At 42.2% G+C, this 13,449-nt stretch overlaps 1 protein-coding gene across 3 annotated transcripts; it reads right to left on the bottom strand.

Moving 5' to 3' along the window:
• Positions 1-865: 865 nt before the first annotated feature.
• On the bottom strand, positions 866-13,439 carry LOC121089000 (natural killer cells antigen CD94-like). 3 transcript variants are annotated; one of them, XM_040595722.1, is made up of 6 exons: positions 9,822-13,439; positions 7,338-7,436; positions 5,441-5,527; positions 5,005-5,159; positions 2,879-2,991; positions 866-2,510 (listed from the first exon to the last, which is right to left on the bottom strand). In XM_040595722.1, exons 1-6 carry the CDS (start codon positions 10,042-10,044, stop codon positions 2,390-2,392), a joined length of 798 nt encoding a protein of 265 aa, XP_040451656.1. In that variant the 5' UTR covers positions 10,045-13,439; the 3' UTR covers positions 866-2,389. The 3 variants fall into 3 exon arrangements, with proteins under 3 accessions (XP_040451656.1, XP_040451657.1, XP_040451658.1); XM_040595723.1 differs by having other exon boundaries at positions 5,005-5,135; XM_040595724.1 differs by lacking the exon at positions 7,338-7,436.
• Positions 13,440-13,449: the final 10 nt, after the last annotated feature.

Raw genomic sequence — 13,449 nt, 5'->3', positions numbered from 1 at the left:
TTGGTGCAAGGCCTGGAACAGAGAGTGTAGTGGGGGACGTGAAGAGGCACTGTGTAAGCCAGGGTGTTTGGTTCAACTCTTTTATTTCTGAACCTGCCTTCCGGACATCCATGAATTCTGCTTTTTCCTATCCAGCAGCTGACGTTTAGGGTCCTCCCCTTTCACTGCCTTGGTTATCTCGTTGTAGATGGGCAAATGTGAAGCTGTTGTGCTCCTTGCACTTCAGAACGGCACTGCAGGGCTCATTGCCCCAGTGCATCCCTTTATTCACTTCGTCCCTATCTTCTCCACTGTCCATGTCCTGTTTGAAAGGATGTCAAAGCCAACAACTTCCCTTTAGTTCCCAAACCTTTCAGATTTATGATGTCTCAGGATCTACCAAGGGCTTTGCTCTCACACTTAGTATACCATACTGGGTTTTATTTTCCATACAAAATGTGCTTCAAATGAACTGCTTCTCTGAATTCCCGGCGCCGCGGAAGGATTGTGGACCTCCCCTATCCTGACAGGTAGTCAGCCTCTCTGAGTAGCTTATGTTTTGGGCTCCATACATGCACAGTGAGAACTTTGACAGCCTCTGAGACAGAAAGCAGACTGGATGAAATAATGGATTTGCTTGAATTTAAAATACTAAATACTATAAATTCTTCCCTCTGAAATATGCCACTGGTAACAGGAGAAAAGCCCTTTCCAGCATGCTGGACCCAAGATTTGGGCTGAGACCAAATGGAGTTTACTATATGTTCATAAAGATCATCCAGCCATAGTAATGAAAGAAATGTACCCTGCAAGTTATCACCATTGACCTGACCTTTCTGCACTAATAGTGAATGCTCCCCAAAAAGTCACAGCAAGCAGTCAGCAGGAAACCAAGAGGCTAGCATTTATTTTCGTAATACAGCCAGCAAAGGCATATAGAAGATTGCTAGAAAAAAATCAAGTTTTAGTTTATGGGAAGAAAAAAGGGAAAACATGACAGCTTAGATACCTGCTGTGAATTATTTTTTTCAAGTTTCATGAAAGACATGAAACGTTGTACCTTACTTGCATTCTACTTTGTACTTCCTACTGCAATAGTAGGGAATTCTGGATAGTTCAGCTGGTAATTGTGCCCATGAATTATGACTTGGCTCTACTGAGTATAGTAAATGTATTCAGTTCACAAACATATTTTGGCACATTAGGAGGATGGGCTCATTTTTTTTGCCAAGGAACTGCTTCAGTCTTTGAGAATATTTTCCAAGGAAATATTGAATATTAAAGATATCTTATTATTTTTTAATTTATTTTAAGGGAAGTCTCCAAATAATAAGGCATGTACACATAGATGCAAGTGTATATATATATATATATACACACACACACACACACAAGGAATACAAGCATATGTAATACAAAACAGATGCTGACGTACAAAACTTTAAAGAACTCACACAATGAAACTGCACCCAGAAAAGTGGAAGTATCCTTTTCTTTCAAGAAATATGACAAGTTCTTTAATAACGGGCGATGCATGGTGTGTACGTTGGGTTCCAGGGATCCCAAACAGTATGGTTATAATACAAGAGCTCACGTAAGATCTATGGCAATGGATTCTGCACCAACTTCAGAAGTGATTGTATGTAGCTCTGAATGGAGCACATAATTATTATCCTCACTGCTATTTGCACAGCAATTAATGTTATGATAGCACTGAAGTTATTCAGGTAATGTTATAATCCAGTCATGACATTTAACTCTACTTTTCACAGAGATTGCTTCCAGGGATTCCCTGTAGTCTTCTCACAAATGGCCTTTGGTTTCTATAAATATTAATGCATATATGAAAATAATTTTATGGATAAATACAGCCTTGTTTTCTTTCTGTACCCCTGGACCTCAAACAGAGGAACAGTTGGAAGAACAGTTTTAGGGAAGAAGGCAAACCTAGGCAAACTGCTCTAGAAAAGGATTATGGGTGGATGGTAGTTACTGTGTACAGTAAGTAATCCAGTGAGTAAAATCATCAAGGATGTAGTTAGACTGGTTTATGACTGGCAGGTGTTAGTGTAACATGCTGACTGAAGCTTAAGAAATATAGAGATTTGTGAGAATGTGTGGTTGTCAGCCTAGAAAGTCACGCAAGGATCATTGCTTGGCTGTAGCTAATTCTTTCAAGTGGCTTCCTAGGCTGCTAGTTTTTAGCTTTGTAGGGTTGTTTTTTTTTTTTAATTTCTGTCATTTGTGAGCCTGGGCGGGAAAATGCAGACAATGACCTGTCCATTTGAATCACTTATTCTGAGAAACCTGCATGATAAACAAACAAAGAAACAAAAATACTTAGAACTTGCAGTTCCTAAATTTGTTGTCTCACAATGGCAGATCCCACATCCCTTTGTGCAATGTTTCTTCAGTTGATAGGGACAGCCACTCTCTCACAGATCCAGAATTGCTTTGTTAGGCAGGAGTGGCTGGCGTAAATAATCCGTCCATATAAGGAGGCGCAGAAGCTGTTGTCATAGATCACAACCCTAGGAAATTAAAAGATATGACTTAATGATGACCTGGTGACATCCTGTGATCTATATTTGCATGATATAATCGTAGTGTAGTCATAGTGATTTGCCACTGGGATGTAGAGCTATTTCCCCGTTGGAGCTATTTTATTTGTGCAAGATGGTGCTTTTGGGTCTGGTGCATGTGATCAAGCTGTACTTTGCCACCCATCGTTCCTTATACAGGACATGAATTTGGAGCTCCATAGCAGATACTACAGTCTCCGTGTTCCTTCGTCATTGCACATGTGACAAACATGGGAAAGGAAGAAGAAACATAAGTCTCATACAATTTACTGGGGCCCGTCGGATGGAACCGTGCTGGTCCTGTTACGAAGGCTTACCAACTCGTCACTTCTTTTGAAAAAACTGTTCCATCCTCCCAGTACCAGCCGTTACTTTCAGATATGTATGATAATCCAACCCAGTAAAACTGTGAGTCCTGTGGCAGAGAAACCTGTAGGCATAAGAAAATCATCACAACAATATTTCAAAAGTAAGACCTAAGTTCCTGTATCTTCCAGCTGTGAATTTTCTGCAACCAGACGAGATAACTCTTACTCAATAGAAGAGTAACCTGTTGTCCATGCTGTTTTTCCATGAGGCAATGCTGACTGCTCTGATTATAGGATCATTCAAATACTGTTGGTTGTTGAATTGCCACAGGAAAATGTACCCTGGATCTGTAAAAACACTGTTTTTTTAAAAGAAAGAAGCAAAGCTGCTTTATCTGGTCTGTCTTTAGGTATCTACACTGCCTTTAGGTATCGGCAGTTTAGGTATAGATAAGGTAGCACCGTTTAAGCCCCAGTTAGAGTCAGCAGAGATCTGACCAGTGGATCCAGTAGAGCCTGAGAGGTGCTTCACCCGACCCGGTGTGAGTGCTGCTAAGCAGTGACTGTGTTGGCCACATCCCCCCGGCTGGAATGAGCCGGGGGCAGTGGTTCTGAAGTTGCAGATGTGCTTATACACTGTAGATACCTGAAGTTAGATGAGATGAATCCCAGCCCAGAGAGCAGAACCTGTTGCCTAAATAGAGGCCTCTAGCACCTTCTGAGATTCTCCAGCCTCTCTGAGGTCTCCACATACGGCTAACAGACAAGACCCAGAACCTATAGGAGAACTGTGCCTTGCTGAGGCGTCGTTTGGAGGTCAAACAGAATACCCCTAAGCATCTCAGATTGCCCTAGAGACCTATGCTTAGGCACCTGAATCATTCCCCCAGTGTCTAAGAGCTACCTAAGAGGTTCCTTTGCATCTTAGCCTGTTCAGATCTGCCAGATACTCTGCTGTTACTTAGTAGCACGTTTAGGGACTCACCCAAAATTTATAACCCACAGCTGGCTTAAACTGGTCTGGCCTCAGTCTGGCTGCAGCTGCATATACCAAACACAGAAGAAAAAGCAAGCACCCAGACATCTGGAAGCAAACTATCCAGGAATTTATATAGCATACCAAAATCATCTCTTGGATTCAGCACTGAAGGCGTGGTGTTCAGGTGTCTCCCAACTGAATCGTGTGAGCCACGATTCTGACCTCAGGATGCTACTAAACCCACTAATAACCCTTTTTTCCCCACTTTCTGTTTTGTCTCTGCCCATTTGATTTTCACTTTAAAAAAAGGTATTCAAAAGGCCAGCCTTTATAACTCAAAATAGAAGAGTTGAGAACTCCCAGCTGAAACTAACTCCATCTGGACAAAGGAGAGAGATTTCCAGGGAAGCTTGTTTCCTTTTTGATGTTTTATGTAGCAAAAAGAAAATAAAGATATTTGGGCTTTGTGTGAGCTTAATAACTGTTGAAACAGATATTCCTGAGATATGTGTGTACAAAAAGGGAAAATATGGTCTTGACAGCAAATTCCAGATTTTCGTTAGTCAGCAAACCCACCCCCCTCCCCAAATTAGGAAGACTACTTAGAATTATTAATTCCCTAACCCTTATTCAGTCATCACAGCCTAACCCTCTGCTGTCTAGCCTTTGTGCCATCATTAACATTGCTTTGTGAGGGTATAATATAAGGTCAGAAAACAACCTTTTATAGTCACTTTGCGCTGCAGTGTGCAAATGACAGCAGCGTGGTGAGTCGGTGGCTCTCTAGATTTCACATAGATGTGGGTTTTCCTCAGTTACAAAACTTGTGGAAAGAGATAATGAAAACATGCATGCTGTGTTCTGGGTCTCTCCTGAATGCTGATAATATGCAGTTTATTTTCTGCGTGAAAACCGAAGTATTAGCTAATTAAGGCATTTTATATGATGGCTTATTCTGTTTCTAATGATACATAATTTCTCACAGCGCGTTTAGAAAGTGTTGCAAGTTGTGACAATATTGTGACTTGCAGGAAGACTATTCGACCCAGAGAGAATGAAATGCATGCACTGTAAATGACCAAACTAATTTCTTCCTGCAAGATTGATGGAAGTTAAAACACATGACATAAAGGAATGCATAAGATTAAGACTGTACCATCTTTGCTTTGTCTTTTAGCACAAGAAGAGTGGAGTTTCTTGAGGAACAAAATTCCTGGCTTTGCTTCCATGTTTTCTTCTGCTTCGAAACGTAGATGCAGTTGTCAGCTCCGCTGTTTTGCCAGCTTGCTGGACAGAGAGCACATTTTGTTTCTAGAAATCAGAGAGAGTATTACGCAGACCTGCGAGGAATGCAAGGACTTTAGCTACTAGCTTGACCAAGAGAAGGTTAAAGGTAGGCAGGAACCAGCTGAGCTCTTGAGGAGTGAAAGAGAAGTTGTTCTGCATGTTAGCGAACATGTATCCACATGTCAAATACTATCACAGTTAAAAACAGACACTAACCCATTGGATCTTGTGATTTTGTGGTCTCCTGGTCAATGGGCTCTGAAAAATGGGTCATTTGTGTTTATTTACATAATAACCACATTTACCATTTTTCTCCTTCCCTTCAAAACACAATGCTTCCCTCATTTCCTGCAGTTTCTTTCCTTCCTCTGGATCCTTGGAAACCTGAAAAACTGAAGGGCATGAAAACACTTATCAGATTGGTTTTAAAAATTTGTAGTTTTAATTTGTAACTTTTGACGATCTTCTGGTTTTTTTGACTACTTTATTTTTATGTCCACCATTGTGTGTACATCATCCTCATTTTCTTCACCAGGAGGGTTGTGCAGCACTGGAAAAGGTCACCTGGGAAAGGTGGGAGCATCTCCACCCTTGAAGATTTTCAAAGGTCATCTGGACGAAGCTACAGATGAGTTTATCTGGGGCTGGTGGTAGTCCAGCTTTGAATGATGGGGAGGAAAGGGTGGGTATCAGACTAGAAACCTCTGAGCTAACATTTCTGTGATGGAACCACCCTGACTGTTCATCCTGGGCACTTGCACCTGCTCCCCTCCTGCCAAAATGGAGCCGGGGACTTTCTGCCTCTGCTTCCAAATGTAACGTGGCATCATATTTACTTGTTAATTGAAATGCTTATATGGAAAAAAACCCCCGTGTTTCTGCGGAAAATCTGCTGTAACCTTTGGGCAAAGGCACCAGTCACGACGCTTTGATGCCAGGATTGCCCTCCCTGCAAAAAGCTTGCGATCCAGGAGAGGGAACTGGAACTGGGAAATATCCCAGTGACAGTCACAGGAGGGCACCATTATCCAGACAGTGTGGCTGACGAGGGGAGCTTCTAGCTGTGAAAACTAAACGTTTCGGAAACGGGTTAGGGGTTAGAGTTAGGGTTAAGGTTAACCAGTGGTTAGGGTTAGGAGTTGGGGTATAGCTTAGGGTTGGGGTTAGGGTTAGTTTTAAGGTTGGGGTTAGGGTTAGGAGTAGGTTTAGGGCTGGGGTCATTGTATTTAGGCTTAGGGTTAGGGATTAGGTGTTAGGACTAGGGCCGTGATGGTTAGGGCTAGGGTTAGTGTTAGGGGTCGGGGTTATGGCTTGGCTTAGGGTTAGGCTTAGGCTGAGGTATAGAGGTATAGGTTAGGGTTAGTGTTGAGGTTGGGGTTAGGGCTAGGATTAGGTTTAGGGTTAGGGTCATTACGGTCAGGGTTATATTTAAGCATTAGGTGTTATGTTTAGGGTTGTATTTTAGGATTAGGTTTGGGGTCAGGGTTAGTTTAGATTTATGCTTAGGGATAGCATTAGGCATTTGCTTTAGTGTTAGGGTCATTGAGGTTAGGATTAACATTAGGGTTAGGATTAGTTAGGTTTAGACCTCGCAGTAAGATTAGTTAACCCTTAGGGTTAAGGTGGCTGTAAGTGCAGATATTAGTGATCGTGAGCTGTAGAGGAATGCAGGCAGTGGGCTGATTAACACTGATAACATGCAGCTGTGGCCTTGCCTCAGCAGCAGTGGGTTGGTTGACATGGACGATGTGCAGCTGTAGCTCTTCCTGCTGAGTGGTTAAATAGCCTTGAAAAGTGTGGGAGATGGTGTTGGGTGGAGCAGCAGCAGTGTGGTTTGGTCTTTGGGGGAAGGAGAAACAGCACTAGGTGGAGGAGCAGCAGTGTGGTTTGATCTTTGGGGGAAGGAGATACAGCACAGACAGTAGAATCTGACCAACGGTAAAGCCTTGTTGCAGCCTGTTAGTTTGTTTGTGCTGCAGCAACTGGTGCCCCGTGTGAGGCTGCCTGAGTTGGACTCTGACTGCAATAGGAGTGACCTGTGGTGACCCTTGGCTGTGGAGGTACTTCTGTGGGAAAGCTGTACTGTTGCCCATCTTCCTTTATTATTTCCCTGTGGGGAAGAGGGACAGCAGGGGCAGTGGAAGCAGCCATACATGTGGAATTCATTCCCACAGCAGGAGCTTGGGACAACACAGTACTTACACAGCGCCAGCAGGGCTACCAGCCCCATCAGCAGCACCAGGCACAAAGTGAGGAAAGCAAAGGCCACTGGACGCCATACAGAAGATGAGATGGAGGCTCCTTGGACAAACAAAAAACCCCATTCAGCAACAAAACCAGCAGCTATCCTCACCTCACACCGGTATTACCTCCTCTCTGACAATACGAATTCACCTTTATCCCTTTTGCGGAGCCTCTTTTTTTCTTACTGCATTTTTTTGTTATCACTGTTCTGAATTTCCTGGAGTGATTTTGAGAAAATATGTATCTATCTACCGATATTATTAACCAAGGCTCTTGCATTTTAGAGTAAAACCTCTTCTAATGAGACAGGTAAACAGACTACATCTTGCAGTTCACGCAATCCTGGATATAATAAAACAACCCCTTAGACTGCTGCACCTTGGAAAAAAAAATATTGCCATCTAGTTTTGGACAGCTACTTCTGGAACATTAAACTGTGCATCTTCCCTCAGGCTCTTTCTCTGAATTTCCATTGTGGTTCAATGTCTAATCAGGAATATAGTTTTTACTGGTTTTTATTTTACAACTGACTATCCCCTGATTAAAATATTTTCTTTTATATGTATATATCTATTTATCTTCGCAGTTTTCCCTTTTGTGGAGGCAGTGCTCTGCACTTTTCTGTAATAGTCTTTTATATCTTTCCTAGAGTGTTCAGGTTAATTGGAAAGTGTGATACACATCAGGTATTCTACTGGAGTCCTTCACACCCTCCAGAAGTGCCCAGAAGTCCAGATAGACATGGCAACCAAAATTTACATAGGTGAAGTTAAGGGAGCTGACCCTAACCCTCACCAGTTAAGGCAATTTTAAAAGACTGCAGGTGACACCACACTGGGGTGGTGGCTGATGTGCTGGAGGTTAAGGCTTCCTTTTAAAGGGAGCTAAAAATCCTAGGAATGGGCTGGAAGTGCAACAGCTCAACAAAGACAAATGTGAAGTCCAGCTCCTGTAGCAGTACAACTCCATACACCAGTACAGGTAGGGGACTGAGTGGCTGGAAAGCAGCTGTGCTCCAGGGTCCTGGTGTGCCCTTGGCAGCGAAAGCTGATCGGCACTGGGCTGCACTGGCAAGAATGCAGCCAGCAAGTGGAGAGAAGAGATTATTCCGCTCTACTTGGCAGTCATGAATATTGTGTCCAGTGCTGAGCTTCCCACTTCAAGAGAGATGTCGGCTAACTGCAGAGTCCAGCAGAGGAACACAGAGTGGTCAGAGACCTACAGAGAGGCTGAAGGACCTGGGCTTGTTTAGCCTGGAGAAGGCTAAGGGAGACCCTAATTTCAGTCCTCCGCTACCTAAAAGAGCTTTACAGATGGAGCCAGACTCTTCTCAGAGAGGTGCAGTGAAAAGACACAATACAACAGTCACAAGTTGCACCAGGGAAACTTGTGATTAGATGTGAGGAAAAAAAATTCTTCCCTTTCAGCACTGGAACAATGACTCAGAAAGACTGTGAGATCTCCATCCTTTGAAGTTTTGGCAACTCAAGTGGACCAGGGCAACTTGATCAGACTTTAGAGCTAGTCTTTTTGAGCATAAGGTCAGAAAAAGATGAACTATAGAGGTCCTTCCCAACCTAATCTGGTCATATGTCTACTTTACTTGTTCTCTGTGCATATCAAAAAGCCGCTTTAAGAGTTTTCTGAGCGTGCCAACCTGTTTCTTTCTGGTAAGCTCTAGATCATACTCCCTAATATTTTATCCTTGGTTTTCTGACTGCTACTTCTCAACAGCTTCTCCTCCATCCTCCTTGTCAAGCGGTCATTCTTGATGGATAGCTTGAGATCTTTTTCAGATAGCACCAGAGTGATGTCAGTTTAGTCTTTGCCTACTCTACCCAACCTGCAAGTAGCAGCAATGACATTTATGTCACACATAAGCCTCATAGTGAATTTATGAGCAGCAGCAGTACTTAAGTCATCATTTTATGGTCTTAAGCATTCCACAGGCAGAATCCACTACCTTAGTTAACACTCAGCTTGTTCATAGAAAAACTTTGAATATAAACAAATAAAAACATATGCTTCTATCAAAACTTACATTCACTATTAAGACTGATAAACAGGGCACCTTTCTACTCCTCGTAGGTGAGGAAATTGCTTAATTTCCAAGGCCTGCATTATCTGATAAAACCATAGCACCTTCCCCTCTTGTCCTTTGCTGCAATAAATGAATCATACTAAAATGAAAAAAAAAAATCCATAGAAAGGTGGAATTTTTCTTTTGTGTTGAAGTAAATGGAAAAAATAATTGGAGTAAAGATAAGCTTCAGAAAAAATATCATCTAGGATCGTAAACAGTAGCACATAAGACTCCATTATGATTATACTTTCTGCTGTTTCTATGAATATTTGTCAAAGAATATACTCTAAAGTTTAGAGGGATTCTAATAAAGTTATGCCCTGATTTAGATAGAAGAGCTAATTTCCATCTGTACTTACTGTCTACAGTAACAGAACTGGCTGGAGCCTTAAATGCAGAACGTTTGTTGCTTCTCGAATATCCAGGAGTAATTACTAAAGCTGAGGGCCGTAAATTCAGAGTGGTGTAGCCTTCCTCATCCTCCATCTCCAGCTCATCACACTTCTTTCCTGCAGTAGCAGTACTGTGGGAGTCGGGGCACACTGCAGCGAGACTGATGCCGAGGCGATGAGAATGGTTCATGTTTCAGCATTTCCAGTGAAACCACGCAGGAAGCTGGCTCTGTTCTGATTACTGTGTCATAGTAAAAGTGTAACATACTGAAAGCACATTAAGGTGTTAAAATGGCACTGTCAAAGATGGGTATATTTCTCCTGAATACGAAGATGGGAGTCTTGGGTTTTGGCTGGAACGTGAGACTGTTTCATCTAACTATCCACCTGATCTGACCCTGTAAACAGAGCAAATGTCAGGATTTTCTACCTCCTTAAAATAAGATGATGGAGAAATAGTTGCTATTTTGAGTTAAGTTATCAAAGATGTCTGTTCGTGTATCAGGGCACAAATACAACGCAGCAGCTGCATGGAAATAATAGGCTGTATTTCCATACTCTGTTATGAAATAAATTAAAAATGAAATTATTTTTTTTAATTTTACTGAAATAAATGCTAAAAGGGGAGAAGCTGAGCTGAAATAAATGTGAGGCCAGGAGCTTGGCAGGATTCATGTGATTGCTCAACCTGTGTCAGAGAAAGACCAGACCACACCGAGCACCTCTCTGCTGTTGCACTGTAGACAGAAGTCACTGCGCAGAAGTGGCTCATCCATCCCCGCTCTCCATCTCTAGCTCTCTGCAGTGCCTTGCTCCAGTGCTGAGCTGTAGTTCTTAAACATCTTCAGTGACCAACTCTCCTTAAACAGAGCACTTGCCCAGACATGATGAGTCATGTTGTAGTGACAGGGTTAGTCAGAAGGAAGTTGCCAGAGAGGAATTTCTGTGGTAGCTGTTTGTGCTCTTGTTTGTAAAGTTCAGAGTTTCCCATTTGCAAAATCATATCAACAGACTGGAAACACACTGTAATGACTGGGCTCTTCTTCCTGCCTTGCTGCACAGATGATAGATGTTTTCAGAGCACAGGTATTTCTGGCTGCATATATTTCTTGCATTATATCTTACCCGTATGCAAAGAGAAGGCATGGTGGAAAAGTTGAGAGTAAAGGATGCCCACAGTCAGTTTTGTTATACAGAGAGGCACACAAGGAGTAGCAGTCACTGTGTATTCATGGTATATCCACAGTATCCTCATAAAAACCTCATACTAAATATGGGGCAAAAATACTTGTCTATCAGGCCTGAAAACTGTATGTTGGCAATTTAGTGTGGAAAGGGCTTTTCTGTAGCTAACCGGGAGTCAAGTGTGGTTATGCTACTGAATTTCATTGCAATTTTTCATGGCAGTATCTTCTCCAGTCATAGCAACAACTTCTCAAGCATGTAATGAATCACCTTTGGGGAAGCTTTTCTCCAACCTGATCTTACTTCTGCAGAGAAAAGAGGAGGTTAAGTCATTTTCTTGTATTATCTTGGTAGCTCTGAATTCAATAAGCAGTCTGTTAATTATATTACTTTACTTTTTTTTTTTTTTTTTGAGTCACCTTTTAAAACAGATCCTGCTGCAAGAACAGAAGTAACAAAGGTTCATCATACTCTCTGTTTTTGTAAGGATGAGCAGGCAAAGTGTCTTCATTTCTTCAGATTAAAATGAAAAGAAAGGTAAACTAAGGCAGGAGGTTTGGGTCTACATTTGATCACAGCCCGTGTGTAAATGTTGTCAGCAGGCTGCACAAAATAACTGTGTTTATTAACCAGAATGTTACCTTGCAAATTGCATTAGCTAGAGGCTGAGGGAGGTGGTGTAGGGAGGAGAAAAATTTAGACATTGGAAACACACTGTTGGATGGAACCATGATTCAAAAATGCCATCTCAGCCAATACACAAACGCTACATTTTTATGTCTCTTCCTCTGTAAGGAAAAGCTCCGTTCAGTGGAAGAGGGGCTGGAGTCAGACAGCACATCCTTAAGCCCTACCTGGTTACACCACCACCAGGGTATGTCCTTTGCCAGTTTCAACCTTGCTGGATGAGGTTGTTCGCTGGCAGCACTCTGAATGCCCGCAGTGAACGGTAGTGTTTGGATTTGTGGGTTTTGTTGGTTTTTTTGTTTTGTTTTGTTTTGTTTTTCTTTTTTGGTGTTTCAGTCATTGGTTTTTGAGAAGAAACTAGCTCCTCCAGTTTCAGTAGCACGGCACACTGTGAGACTGTGCTCTACCCCCTCCTGCCTTCACAGCCACAAATACAGCTGCTGCAGTAAATGGGCTGGCAGTAAATGAACCCAGAAGATCAAGGCCTGTGGCTGCCTGTCAGTGTGAGGAGCTGTCAATCTCAGCTCATGTTTGTCTTCAACAAACTGCAGAAACACCTAAGATTCACCCCTCTGCTCTTAGGCATGCCCCACTGATGAAAAAACGTCCTGGAAATATTTTTCTTGTTTCCTCACAGTCCCTCTAATGGAAAAGAAAACAAGATCAGACTTTTTTTTCTTCTTTCTTTCTTTCTTTTTTTAATATTTCTGGCAAATTACAGCAAAGCCTTTCATTATCAAGAAAGTATGCACCATGAATACAGTTCAGGATACCTTCCATGTGAGATTTCTTATTTCAGTGTATCTGGTATGAATGCTGAGAAACACTCTGGGAAGTCACCAGGGCTGTGTCTGTACTGCAGGATGGAAGTGTTCTGCCTCTTCACCCCCAAAGACAGGAGCAGCTGGAAGAGGAACTGAGAGGAGCAGCTGAGAGACATTATGTCAGAGATGTGAATGGTGAGTGTAAACAGCAGAGAGTAAGAGAAATCCACAAAGGTTTCTGAAGCATGAAATTGGTATTTGAAAATAACGCCCCAAATGTTCATGTTGGTGATCAGAAACTGCTGCGTAGTGCTGAGTTCAGTGAGACACTGGAACAGCCTCTTGATGGGTATGACCGATTCTTCAGCAGCCCAGCTGCTACACCAGTAGTAAATGATCCATGATAAATAATCTGGAATCCACAAGGAATACACAAATCTCTAGGGAGGACTGAGCTAGGAATTCATGAACTTTTTGCTCAAATCAAAACACCGTTATGGGACTGAGATTTATTTCAGCTTCACTGTCATTGTTCCACAGCGATGTGGAGGGAGACGTTTTGTTCATTAACACTGCTTGGGGTGTTTTCACTGTGGTTGGGTTTGTAGACCCTTGCTCAGCACATTAGATTAGTAGTGTGGCATTCCAGGAAGTATCCTAAAAATTCATAAAAGGAGGTTCTGTTCATGCCTCTGAACATGACTGTGACTCTTGCAGTAGATCAAAAATGTAGAAAAGTGGAAGAGTAGAATTATTACTAGGAAAAAAAAAAAAAAGAAAAAAAAAAAGAAGAGAACTAACAGTGCCAGTAAGAAGTATAAAGCACGGAGGAGAGCTAGACATTCATAGCTGAAGGATGTCTTCTTCTGTGACACATGCACAAGTCCTTACGAGGACCATAAATCTCTGTGTCCCAGAGCAATTATGATTATTAATACAGTTCGGGAACATTTTGGCCC

Source organism: Falco naumanni, chromosome 5 (genome assembly GCF_017639655.2).
Source record: "Falco naumanni isolate bFalNau1 chromosome 5, bFalNau1.pat, whole genome shotgun sequence".
NCBI classification, from domain to species: Eukaryota; Metazoa; Chordata; class Aves; order Falconiformes; family Falconidae; genus Falco; species Falco naumanni.
The sequence above is the reverse complement of the archived record's forward strand: the minus strand, read 5'-3'. Positions and strand labels throughout refer to the sequence as shown.